Source organism: Glycine max, chromosome 12 (genome assembly GCF_000004515.6).
Source record: "Glycine max cultivar Williams 82 chromosome 12, Glycine_max_v4.0, whole genome shotgun sequence".
Classification (NCBI taxonomy): Eukaryota; Viridiplantae; Streptophyta; class Magnoliopsida; order Fabales; family Fabaceae; genus Glycine; species Glycine max.
Genome location: NC_038248.2, coordinates 21,372,643 through 21,386,648, shown reverse-complemented (window position 1 = coordinate 21,386,648; position 14,006 = coordinate 21,372,643). Strand labels below are relative to the sequence as shown.

At 34.8% G+C, this 14,006-nt stretch overlaps 1 protein-coding gene across 1 annotated transcript; it reads left to right on the top strand.

The window, feature by feature from the left end:
• The first annotated feature begins 6,343 nt into the window (after positions 1-6,343).
• Positions 6,344-12,162, top strand: LOC100815952 (NAD(P)H dehydrogenase (quinone) FQR1). Its single transcript, XM_006593132.1, has 4 exons — positions 6,344-6,366; positions 6,765-6,858; positions 11,216-11,481; positions 11,925-12,162. The coding sequence occupies exons 1-4, from the start codon at positions 6,344-6,346 to the stop codon at positions 12,160-12,162; spliced, it is 621 nt and encodes a 206-aa protein (XP_006593195.1).
• The last annotated feature ends 1,844 nt before the right edge of the window (positions 12,163-14,006 follow it).

Genomic DNA, 14,006 nt, shown 5'->3' with positions numbered 1-14,006 from the left:
GTCGAGTTTGATCTCTTTAGTTACTTCAGCTTCTCTGATAAAGTGATACTTGATTGTTATGTGTTTTGTTCTGTTGTGATGAACTAGATTCTTCGCCATTACAATTGCTGATTTGTTGTCACAGTTGATTTTAGTAGGCTCATCTTGTTTTTCTCCAATGTCTTCAAGTATCCTACAAAGCCATATAGCTTGACTCGTTGCTTCATCGGCTGCCACATACTCTGCTTCTGCTGTTGATTGTGCTACTGCAACTTGCTTCTTTGACGCCCAAGAGAACATTTCCGATCCTAGTGAGAAAGCATAGCCAGAGGTACTATTCATATCATCTGCCGAACCTGCCCAATCACTGTCGGTGTAGCCAAGTAATTCTGAGTTGGTTTCGGTAGTATACCATATACCGAACTCTTTTGTTCCTTGTAGATACCTCAAAATTCTTTTTCCTGCTCCAAAGTGTATTTGACTTGGGCTTTGCATGAATCTTGATAGAAGACTTGTAGCATACATTATGTCAGGTCGTGTAGCTTGAGACTTGATGTAAAGTGTAGGCTCACTCTTGCTCCTCCTGAATCCTCGATCCATGAAATACTAATCGATTCTGCTTTACCATGCTCGAGGTGCTTGCTTCAAACTGTAGAGTGCTTTTCTTAGTCTTAACATTTTGCTTTCTTTGCCTTCAGACACGAATCCTTGTGGCTGCTCCACTTAGATCTCTTCTTCAAGTACGCCGTTAAGGAAGGCGGATTTGACATCTAGTTGATGGATACTCCATCCTTTTTGTGACACAAGATCTATTAGAGCTCTTATGGTATCAAGATGAGCTACTGGTGCAAATGTCTCATTGTAGTCAATTTCAGGTTGCTATGAGTAACCCTTAGCTACTAGCCTTGCCTTGTGTTTCTGTATGGTGCCATCAGGGTTGAGCTTTTTCTTATAGACCCACTTTACCCCAATGATATATTTTCCATGGGGACGATTTACTAACTCCTATGTGTTGTTTTTCTCGATCATTTGTATCTCTTCTTCCATTGCCTTGACCCATACTTCCTGCTTTGACGCTTCTTCAAAGCTTCTAGGTTCAAGTATGGCCAAGTTACAGGTTTCATATATGTCCACCAAAGATCTTACTCGTCTTGGAGTAGACTCTGGTGATGATAGTTCTTGATCTTGTTATTGTGGTGGAGGTGAAGGTAGTTCACCTGGGTCTTCTTCCTCAGCTTCTGCTTGAGGTAGTTGAGCGGGTATAAGAACGTTCTTCTCCACTTTTTCTTCATCCCAATTCCAAGAAGCATACTCATTAACTTCAACATCTCGACTGATGATGAGTTTCTTAGTTTGCAAGTTGTAGACACGGTAGCCCTTAGAGATATTGCTATACCCAAGGAAGATACCTCGTATAGTCTTGTCTTCAAGCTTATGCCTCTTCACGTCTGGAATATGAATGTAGCATATAGATCCAAAGACCCTTAGGTGCTTTGCTGATGGCTTCTTCCCGTTCCAAGCTTCAATTGGAGTCTTGTCTTTTACAGACTTAGTTGGACATCTGTTGAATATGTAAACAACAGTGTAGACTACTTCAACCCATAATGTGTTAGGTAGTCCCTTCTCCTTGAGCATCGATCTAGCCATTTCCATAACTGTGCGATTCTTTCTCTCGGACACTCCATTTTGTTGAGGAGAATATGCAACTATAAGTTTCCGCTCAATGCCTTCATCCTCACAAAATCTTTCAAACTCGCGAGAGGTGTACTCTTTGCCGCGATCACTTCTTAGTACTTTTATCTGTTTTCCACTTTGATTTTCAGCAAGGGCCTTGAACTTTTTGAATACTCCAAAGACTTCTGATTTTTCTTTTAGAAAATATGCCCATGTCATTCTAGAGAAGTCATCAATGAAGAGTATGAAGTACCTATTGTTCTCATGTGATGGCATCCTCATTGGTCCACAGACGTCCGTATGTATCAGCTCCAATAGATCTTTTGCTCTCCATGCTCCGCTTGTTGAGAAAGTAAATCGGTGTTGCTTACCAAGGAGACATCCTTCACACACTTCATTGTTCTCCTTTATGCTTGGAAGATCTCTCATCATGTTCTTCTCATGTAACAACTTCAAGGCATGTGTGTTGAAGTGGCCAAATCTTCGATGTCATAGCCATGAATCATCAACTCGTACCTTCATGGCAATGTTTGTTGCATATTTTAAATTTAGAGGGAAGCTTCTATTGCTCTTATTCATCTTTACTTGGGCTATCTCAGACCTTTTATTTTTTTTGTCTAAGATTTTGCATACACCTCCTTCAAAGTGAAGTGTGTAGCCTCTCTCCATCATTTGGCCAATGCTTAGAAGATTTTCTTTTAGGCTGGGAACTAGTAAGACATCATGAATGAGTCGCGTACCTTTATCTGTCTCCACCATGACAGTGCCTTTGCCTTTTGATTCAACCACACTTCCATTTCCCAGTCGAACTTTGACTTTGACAGACTCATCAATGCTTTTGAAAATAGTCTCATCCTTGGCCATGTGATTGCTACATCCACTATCCAAGTACCAGCTTCCTCCCTTTTCTTTTATTGAGTCTTGAGTGGCATAGAACATACATTGTTCTTGATCATGCTCCTCTGCGATATTGGCTTGATGCCTATTTTTGTTGCGACAAATTTTCTCTACATGCCTGAACTTCTTGCAATGGTTGCATTGTGGCATATTACTGAACTTCTCTACATGCTCCTTTGCGTGGCCTTGCCTTTTGCATATATTGCATGGAGGATTTTTATCTGTTTTGTTCTTAAGGAAATTCCTAGAACCTTCTCTTCTTCTGGAAGTTTCTCCATAATTTTTGTTTCCTCCATTTTCTTTGTTTTGGGTCTGAAATTTAAACTTTGACTGGAAGGCATTTTCAAGTGTATCTTCTTTATGCCTATACAGTCTTTGCTCATATGCTTCAAGAGAGCCCACAAGTTCTGTCTCTGATAGAGTGGACAAATCTTTGGTTTCCTCAATCGTTGTCACAATTGGGTCAAACTTTTGGGGCATAGTAATTAGAATTTTCTCAACAATTTTCTTGTCAAGAATATCTTCCCCAAAAGCTCTCATTTGACTAACTATTTCTTTAACTTTAGAATGGTAATTTTTAACTGTCTCAGACTCTTTCATCTTCAATAGTTCAAAATCTCTTCTTAGAGATTGAAGTTTAACGGCACGTACCTTAACACTTCCCTGAAACTCCTCCTGCAATGTGTTCCATGCTTCTTTGGCAGTCTTAGCTCCCATAATTCTTGGGAAAATTGGATCAGTCACTGCTTGTTGCAAGGTGAACAACGCCTTTGAATTTTTCTGTTTATTTTTATTCAACTCTTTTTCTTGAGATGCATTAAGAGCTGAAGTATCTGCGGAAACGGTGAAGCCTTCTTCTATTATGTCCCATAAATCTTGAGATGAAAAATATGTTTCCATTTTAACACGTCAGAAATCATAATTTTCACCATTGAAGATAGGGACAGAAATAATTGACGATTGAGTAGTGTTATCCATAGCTTAGAAAAAATATTATTGGAGTGGGTTAATAGTACAAAGGAAATTTTTGAAGTAGTTGGGAGGATTTTGGAATGGTAGGTAGGTAATATAACTACGTCCAATATATGACCGAACGTAGCTCTGATACCACTATTGATAGTTGATTAGATGATAGTTGATAGTTGATAGTTTTAGAAAATTATTTTAGAAAGAAGGCTATGTCATTGATTTCTTGGATGATCAATTACAACATGTCAATTGCCTATTTATAGGCTCAAGTCACCGACCTCTCGATGGTGGTGAATGTTTCTATATTACTTTAGGTCTTTCTAGAGTTTTCATGATAGATCAGTATCATGATAGTTCTAGGTTCTTCTATCTTATACATACACTTATAGTTCTAGATTGTTCTACCATATTCATACACATTATAGTTCTAGATTGTTCAACACACTATAGTTCTAGGATATTCTACCATTTTCATACATATTATATTTAAGAATATTCTAGAAATTTGTAGCAATTTCAACAGTTTTAACTTAGAATAATTTTACGAATGATATTGGTAAATATATGGGGTTTAAGCTTGCCCATGGGAGACTGACTACCCGAATTTTTTATGAAGTGTTGGAGAAGGTTAGTAGCAGATTGGCTTCTTGGAAAGGTGAGATTTTGAATAGACCTGGGAGAATCACCTTGGCCAATTCTGTTTTGTTTGCGATTGCTGCTTATACTATGCATGTTCTTCTGAAGTGACGAAGTGCCAGATGCTATTTCTTTGGATAATAGCCTATTAGGTGTTTATTCTGCTCGATCTGGGTATAGATGGCTCATTGACAAAAATCATGAGCATAGCAATACTCGGAATTGGCTTTGGAAATCCAAGCTCCCCGAAAACATTTTATTTTTCATTTGGCAAGTGTGTAATCATGCTCTGCCAACCAGCAAGATGATCCAGAATAGACATATTCCTATCTCCCCTACTTGTCCAAGGTGCAATCATGTGTTGGAGGATTTTTTTTTTTCACTTATTTTTTTCAGTGTAGGAAGGTTGTGTCCTTTTGGCAAAGCTTGAGCTTGGATATTGGGATTAGTGACGTTGCGGGGACGACTCCCTCCCCGGATTGGTGCGTAATTCTTTCAAGCATTTTGGTTCTATTTTCCCAGTGGCTCTTTGAGAAGTTTGGAAAGCTAGAAACTCCCAGGTCTTTTCTAACAAAACTGTGCCAGGGTGGCAGATTTCTGCCTTGGTGGATACCATCAATAGTGTTTTCAAAGTGCATGGGGATGCTTTGTCCTCCAGGAGTCCGAGATTGGTGCAGTGTATCCTCCCTTCTCCCCTGCGGTAGCGGTTTATGTTGATGGCAGCTGCTTGGGTCCCCAGGTTTGTCGGGCTTTGGTGGTCTTATTTGTGATGCGGTTGGATAGTGGGTTTTAGTGGTTTTTCTGGCTTCTCGGGTAATCTGAAACCAGAGTTGCTTGCTATTTATTTCGGCATAAAGTTAGCCTGGGATAGGGGGTTTAGACATGTAATGTGTGTTTCAGACTCACTTTTGTTGTTTCTCTTGCCAAGGAAGAGACTATATTGTTTCATAAATATGCAGCAATTATTGCTGCTATCAAGGAGCTTTTGCGCAGACAGTGGAGTGTGAATCTTCTTCATTTCTTGAAGGACGGAAATGCCTGTGTTGATATTCTTGCTAAGATGGGTAACCAGCATCTATGGTGCTTCTCCTGGATGCTGATGCGAGGGGTGTGACTTATCAGATGCTGTAGTTTGTTTTCTTTTGGTTTTTCCTTGTTTTCGCCTTTCAAAAAAAAAACTCTTATATTCGGATTTCTTGAATATTTTGTGAATACCATTGTGATTTCTATTCATTTTAGGGTCGTAATTATATCTTTTGTATGTAATCCATTCTCTCTACATCTTTTGACGATAAAAGAAAACAATTGAAAGTCTGATTGAAATTAGTTTTGGAGGAATTGAATATTTTTTAACATTTTAACAATTCCTTTATGCTCTTGAACTTCCGTCGTTTGTCTAGCATTTATGGGTATGGATAACTCGTCAATCCAAACAGATCGACTCAATTAAACACTTTGATTTCGGTTTTATTATTGTTTAGATAGAATGCAATCCGATGTGTTCAAACCCCGTTGTCTTTCAGTTTAGGTAACGAATTTTTTTATTTAAACTTGCAAACTTGATGTCTCAACCTGTTGAGGTAACATTATATTTTTAATAATTATTTATATATATTTTTTTACTTAAATAACATCTTTAAATTAAAAAAACAAAATGGAAAAATGATTTAATTACAAAAAATATAAAATATTGAATAACTACATATTTTTATCGAACATAAAAATTAATGTTAGCACCCAACACAGTTAATAATCTTTGTTGTATAATTTAAATTTTGAGTTGTATAATTCAAATATTATTATAAAAGTTAACAGATAATTTGTGATTGATAGTGAGATAAAAAGCCATTAATATTGTGGTGCATAGACTTCATATTTACTCTTAAATTTTAAAAATAACAATTCAGGAGTGTAAATAATTAAAATTTGAATAGGATGCACGAATTATTATATATAAACTTCCTGTCTTCTAATTCTCATGTATAAAAAAATAAAATAAAATTTGAGGAAACAAAAGAAGTTTTGAAAATCTAAATATAACCGGCAATAACAAATCATGTAATATTCAGGAGTTAGTTGAATAATATAGGGTCGATGGTTGGCACTTCCCTCCATTTCACAACTTTTAACTAACAACACTAACGAGAGAGAAAGTCGAGAAGCACAGATCTTGGAGGATCGATCATCAATGACCGTCAAAGTCTATATTGTGTATGCACTTTTCAACCCTTCTTGTTTTCACTAATAATTGATTCTTTTTGTGATGTTCGTTTTAATTTCATGGCCAAGATGGGTTTTCTTTTACAAGTCACAAAAAGACTACAATATTAATTGACAATTCAAGAATTTGATGCTTGAGATATATGGATTTTTTTATGCAAATAAATTTACTGATTAATAAAGTTTCAAAAGACTACAACACTGACTTCAATATCATCTGGTGTTTTATAGGATATCTAATGGTAAAACACAGCCTTGATGTTCCTAACAATATTGCAATTATATTTTTATGTATCTTTCTTTGATAAGCATCTCCCCTTTCTTTTTATTCTCAAGTGAATTAATCAACTAGTTTCTGCTAGAATGAAAATTTATCATTACTTTGACAGTTACTACGCAATGCATGGAAATGAAGAAAGACTGGCAAAGGAAGTGGAAAAAGGTGCTAACTCTGTAGAAGGTGTTGAGGGCAAACTATGGCAGGCATGTATGTGTGTAAGTTTCAAAATTATTTCAGTTCTTCTAATCCAATCATTCTCCTTTTTTCACAGCATAAAATTGAAGCATTGTTTTTAAGTGTAACTCAAAATCATTGTTCTTGCTTTCTTCTGACTTTTGCATTAATTGAATTCAAACATTCTGTTAGCCTATGATTCGTCGTGACCATATATTATTTTATAAGAAGTCGTTCCCTTGTATTAGCTAATCAAGGAATAGATTAAAACAGAATTAGTTATTCTGATATGTATGTAAATATATTTTTTAATAAAAAAAGGAAAATACTTTGATGGAGAAAATGTAGATAAGTTATTTAAGATTATGACAGAAGTATGTCAACGGGCAGTGCATCAGTTTTTCTATACAACATTTCCTACATTGCTTTCTTTTATGGTCTTTCAATTATTATTTTTCACTAAAAATTTTGTTTTCTCCCTTTTTTCACTATTCACCTACACGAAGTACTTTCTAGAGTATCTTGAAAACCCATTGTCAAGGAGTAGATTCTCCTTAGCATAAATCATTTGATCATTATTTGGGATCAAGTTGAAGCAAGGTTGGCAGAAACATATTTCAGATGACTTTAAATTTTTATGCGACAACAAATTGGCACACCCATTTCACAAAAAATCCTATCTTCTCCCTTTCTTCACTATTCACCTACACGAAGCACTTTCTAAAGTATCTTGGGAACCCATTTCCAAGGAGTAGATTCTCCTTGAGATAAATCATTTGATCATTATTTGGGATCAAGCAAGGTTGGCCGAAACATATCTCGGATGACTTATAAAAATTTTATACGACAACAAATTGACACATCCAGTATGACCACATAGGTAAAAACATTCATAAATCTAATGAGAGAAATCTCGAAAGTATGAAATTTAGTTAGAATAAAAATGATTATTGTAAGGCAACCGAGACATTTACCATAGGTATGCCTGCTTTTGGCAACTTCTACTGCTCAAGCGGTACTGAACATGCCTGCCCAAATCAGTACACCATCTACTATGGCAGACACACTATCATTAGACAAACTTACTCTCATGGAAACCTCTATGGCAAAACAACATATCAATATGGGGATAGATGATCTCATGTATCAATTGTCCAAACTGTTAGCAGATGTCACCAAGCCTAAGCTTCGTAGTGAATTTCGATCAATAGGCCGAAGAATTTGAGAATGGTCGTGGGAATTTTAGAGAAATTAAATTCTGCTACTTTAGTAGTATAGGGGTATACAGACCAGCTGAACCAAGGCCATGTGATTTCGGAAAGAGCCACATAGGTATCATCGTACACTCAGGTAGAACCTTTACCACAAGTTCAACCGAATGACTTTTCGGTAGAATTGGTATAGGTTGTTCAGTCGAATTCAGTTCAGGCGTATTTGGTTCCGTTGTATCAGTTGATTTCAGGTCAACCAAATTCAGATAAACTATATTGGCTGAATTTGGTTCATCCATTTCAGCTGAATTCAAGCCAATCGAATTTGGTTCAGCTCGACTAGTCAAATTCAGTTCATGCAGGACCGGTTCAACTAATTCAGCCAAATCTGAATTAGCTAGCTCAGCCGAATTCAAATTGGCTAGGTCAGCTGAATTTGTCTATCTAGTTCAGTCGAATTCGAATCAGCTAGTTCATCCAAATTTGAATCAACTAGTTCAGACGAATGAGGTTCAGGTAGGACCAGCACTAGTACATTTGAGTTATGCTCAAATAGGACAAAATTTGCAGGTTCGACCGAATTTCACTCAACAAGTATCATATAGCCCATTCTTAACATAATTAAGTACATTAGCCACCGAATGCCCGGGGGGGGGAGGTACTGAATAAGTTACCAAATCAACATAACATACAAAATGGGTTGGTTCAATTGGCTAAAGGGGTCATCCAGTGTGGTATATTGGTATGTCGTATGTTATGTCAAATACAAGTGTTATCGGTGTAACTACACGGGCAAATAATTCTGGACGTGTTGGATATATATACTACGGGAGGCACAAAATACATGTTTGCAAAACATATTGATGATGGTTTGGGGAAGCAACCATGGAGTATTACTCCACCTACCTCTGCTGATCAACATGGATTTCAGCCTATGACCTTATGTGAGAAGCAACCCAAGACAATTGTCATGCAGAATTCGGCTCAGTCAGCAACTTCTTCAATTGTTGAACCAGGCATGTTAGCCGAAACCATGAAAATGTGTTTTGCATTCAGCTAAAACCGCTAACCAAGCTGACATATAGCAAACCTTATCCTGAGTCGATTGAAAAGATGAAGCCTTTGTCGAGGGGTTTTATTTCCAGATTTTACAACCTTTTCTAGTGAAGGTTACAAGTCTACGGTGGAAAGGAAAACCGAAATGAGTACCATAAGCTTCAATTGTTCCCACTATCTTTAACAAGAACTGCTTTCACTTGGTACTCTTGTTTGCCCTCTAATTTGGTACAAAGTTTGGCTAATATGGAGAGGGTCTTTCATAATTTTTTTTATAGACCTCAACCTAAAATCATGGTAGTTGACTTACTAAATATGAAACAACAAATGGATGAGACGACTACTAATTTCATAGAAAAATTTAGGAAGTTGAGTAATAAATGAATGGTACAATGACTTCCAAGAGTAGAATATGTTACTATGGTCATGAGTAACATGCACCCTCAACTAAGAGAGATGTTGCTCACACAAGATTGTCCTGACTTGAATCTTCTGACAACCAGAGTGTCTAGGATTGAACAAATCATTACTGAAAAACAAGAAGGGGGATCTAATTGGGATGGAGCCATACTTGGAGTCTGTTGAAAATTACGATAAGCTTGCCTAAGCAACCGATTATGACTACAATTTGGCAGCTAAAGTCATGGTAGTCAAATTCGTTATGGGAATGTTGTCCAAATGCTATTGAGGGTAAAGAGTTTCAACTTAGTTGAAAAAGGTATAATTGATTTGGCAGTTACAATTTCTAGTATGGTATAGTGTTTGACTTACGATTTCCTACATTAAAGGGTAGACTTGAGCAATGAAAACAAAAGACTGCACCAACTAAATAAGACAAGGTGGAGTGTTCTAGATCAGCTGAAGGTAGGGGGCATATAACTGTGTTATTTTAAGAATATGAGTCTACTTTCTGCAAACCAGTAGAGGTGAAGCTGGGGGCATATAGCATTGGTCGCAAAATATTGTAAGTTTACTTTCAGCAAACCCATTAGTTGCAAAAGATTCGAGTTTTCACAGTCGAACCATATTAGCTTGGGATCAAGGTGACATGCAGAAAATGTTCCCACAAGTATCAACTAGGAACTAGAGCATCAGCTAACAAGAGGATATAATGCCAAAATTGATTACAAACCAACAATGGTTGAAGCAAAGGGCAACCATAAGTATAACAAGTCCTAACTTGTACCAAGCCTAATAACTCATAAAATCAAAGCTAACTGAGTCATAAACATTGGTTAAGATTATGATAGAGGACCATGTCAACACCTAGTGCATTAGAAGCATTAAAAGAAAAAGATCACGGTTCCTTAAAAATAGGAAGAAGTTATGCAAAAGTGGTAAGTCTTGATCGGATAGGAGGGTCCACCACAACTTTATAACTTTCCATTAACTTCAAGAAGTATAAGATTCCTTAGCCTATAAATAGACCTTATACTTCAAATTCTAAGAAGACACAATCAATCAAACACAAGCCTATTTATCTTGCACTTATTTCATCACTTTTCTTTACGGTTTCTATCATTTATTGCTTTCATTTAAAACTTTTCTTTATAGCCTTTCCTTTATTGTCTTCCTTATCGTTTTCCTTGATGACCTTTCAACCATTACCTTTCACGCAAAATCCTATCTTCTCCCTTTCTTCTTCGTTCACCTACACTAAGGGTTTTCCAAAGTAGCTTGATAACCCATAGCCAAGGAGTATATTCCCTTTCTTGACATAAATCGTTTGATTATTATTTGAAATCGTGTTGAAGCAAGGCTGGCCGAAACTTATTTTGACTAACTTTAAATTTTTACGTGACAACAATTATTATATTTTCTATTAGTCTCTGATAGCTTTCTGGAATTAGGACATACATGTTTGGCTAAACTTATCTAAAAGCACTTTTAGGAGATGAATATAAGAAGAAGAAATAAAATGAGCTCCTCAATAAGATAAAATTAGCTAATTTCATTTTTTTCTTCTATTAAAAGTGTTTCTAAATAAGCTTAACCAAACAGGTCATTATCCTATATAAACTCTCGTACCTTTCTCTTACAATGATAAGAAGATTATTATTCAGTTTTTTTTCTTTCTCTTCCAATTACAATACCTTTATTTTATTGAACACATAAGCAGGTACCGGAGACACTATCAGCCGAGGAACTTGCTAAGCTGGGTGAACCAACCAAGGCTAAGAGTGATGTACCAATCATTACCCCAAATGAGCTCTCTAAGGCTGATGGTTTTTTCTTTGGTTTCCCAATAATATTTGGAAAGATGGCTTCTCAGTTTAAGGCTTTTATAGATGAAACCGGAGATCTATGGAAAGCAGAACAACTTGCAGCCAAGCCTGCTGGGATCCTCATCACCACCTGTTGCCAAGGTGGTGGAAAAGAGATAGTGTAAGACCCTCTATCTGTATTTGTAATTTTTGGATCAATTACTAAAATGAATGAAAATTGTTTAAATATCTTTTTAGTTTGCCAAATTTTAACCAAGCTTACTTTTTTCATCTCCCACATTTAAAAGTGATTTTTAGTCTATGTAATTTGAAACTAATCCGTTTTTGTTGTTGTGATCATTTTAAGGTACGTTTGGATAAACTTGATTAAAAAAACTTAATGAAGAAGAAAATAAAAAGAAAAAATAAAATGTTTTTCCATATGCTACATAACTTATGCATTAACTAACTTGGGAAAATTAAACTCTCTCATATTAGCTTCTCCAAAAGTTAATTTTTAACTTATTCATAAACTAATTTTAGTTTATGAAAAAACTTATTTCATCAAAAAGATATTTAAATCATAAAAATATATTAATTATGAGAAATTGTTATCTATGACAGACATACTGCAATCACTCAGCTGGAAAAGCATAGAATGATATATGTTTCAACAGAAATTGGATACATATACTGTACTGGCATGGTCAAGGAGAACGAGGTGGAAGAGAAAGGTGAAGGTACGTATGGTGCAGGAACTTATAATGGAAGGGTGACGAATAGGTCAGAGTTGGCGGATGCATTCCAACGAGGGGTTTGTATTGCCGTCATCACAAAGATGTTCAAGGAAGCTGCTGCATAATGCTGGAGGGATACACCAAAATATTGCTATTTATGTTTTTTGGTCATGAATGTGTATACTGTTGAGTTCTGCTTTGGTTTTTGCATGCCTATGATTGTTTCTTTTCAAAAAATAAAAATGTTTGGTACTAACTACTAAGATTTGTTTTCATGATACATGTGGAGCATTGGTTGTTCTCTCACACGTGATAAAGATTGCCAAGTTTGAAGTAATTTATCTAAGAATATATGTTTGCAATTCTCATTGTAGCTTTAGTGTATTAAGGTGAAATTTATAGATAAGCAATGCCTATCAAAGAAATCTGAATTGTTAGTGAATATAGGTATAAAGATGTTACCCTGCCAATCAATTAAATCTAAAGAAGTGTTAAAATAGAGTATAAGAGAGAGAGAGTCTAGTTAATATTCCTGCACTTATTTTTATTGAAAAAAATTATATAACATACATTAAGATTTATAACTAGTACTCCATTTTTATAAAAGATTTTTGTGAAGAAAATTAGAAAAAAAATACAATCACATATATAATTAGAGAAATACTGTATCCTAAGGATACTAGTTAAGAAAATAAAAGAAAAAGATTGTTTCTCATATTTGATACTACTTTCAATAATTCTTTCATTTCCTATGATCCTTCTTCTATCTATAACTCTTTCTTTTGTATTTAAATTATTCATTTTTCTATAACACTTTCTTTTTCAGATAACATTTTCTTTAATTTAATATTGTTCTAAAGTGATTTTTTGAAAATGCTTAATTAAATACTTCTCATCGAAAATTACATGTTTTGCATACAAATCTTCATTGTCATTACCAAATGTAGATTTTTTTACCTGTTTCTAAAACTTGCATTTAGAACTTGTCTTCTCGTCATGACTAAAAAGAATTTGAATAACTTACCCCGATGATAGAATTCGAATAACTTGATTTTTCGCAATTTGAAACACAAGGAGTTGTTAATTTGAATAAAAAGAATTCAGATCTCTTAGTCTTGCGATTCTAAGTCCCGCAAATCCAAAAAATTATTTTATTTGTTTAGAATCATTGTGAGAAGTTGTCAAATAAATTTTAGTAATGTTTAGGAAACTTATCCCGAATTCTCACCATCAACAATTAATTATAAACTATTAATATGTTCAATAAATATTTTTTTTTATTAAATATAATATTTTAAGTGATGTTTTAGTTTCTAATTATAATATTTTTTAAAAGTTTTAACTTAAAAAATTAAATTGTGAAATTAATTTTTGTTTTTGTATAGATACATATACAATTAAAATTTTTGGACCCACACTTGGTCCTAAAATTGATGATTTAAAAGTTTTTGAAAATATAAAAAATAAGTGGAAATAGCTAACAAATCATGTAATAAATGAGCAGTTAATTAGTTGAATTATATATATATATATATATATATATGATCGATGGTTCGCACTTGCAGCCATTTCACTACTTTCAAGTTAAACCGTTTGTTTTCAGCGCGATACTAACGACAGAGGTAATGTTGATCTTAATTTCATTGCAGAGATGGGTTTTCTTTCATAAGTTGCAAAAAGGCTACAATGTTAAAGGAACTTGCTGAATAAATTCACTTGATTTTCTAAAACCAGACTTTTGCATTAGTTAAAATTGATGAATTATTTTTAAAGTATAACTCAAAACCTGACTTATGCATGAGTTGAATTCAAGCATTCTGTTAGCATATGATCCTTCATTGTGACAATATATGTTTTCCAAGAAGTTTCTATTATTATGTTGAGTACTGTTATTCAGTACGAAATGATATATACACGAATGAGTACGAATTTAGTGACTTCTTTCTACTGGTTAAAGATTAAATTAAAA

Coding starts and splice junctions, on each gene's coding strand:
- LOC100815952 (XM_006593132.1), top strand. CDS start 6,344: ATGACCGTCAAAGTCTATATTGT. Junction 6,367..6,764: donor ACCGTCAAAGTCTATATTGT/GTATGCACTTTT, acceptor TTACTTTGACAG/TTACTACGCAATGCATGGAA. Junction 11,482..11,924: donor GGTGGTGGAAAAGAGATAGT/GTAAGACCCTCT, acceptor TATCTATGACAG/ACATACTGCAATCACTCAGC.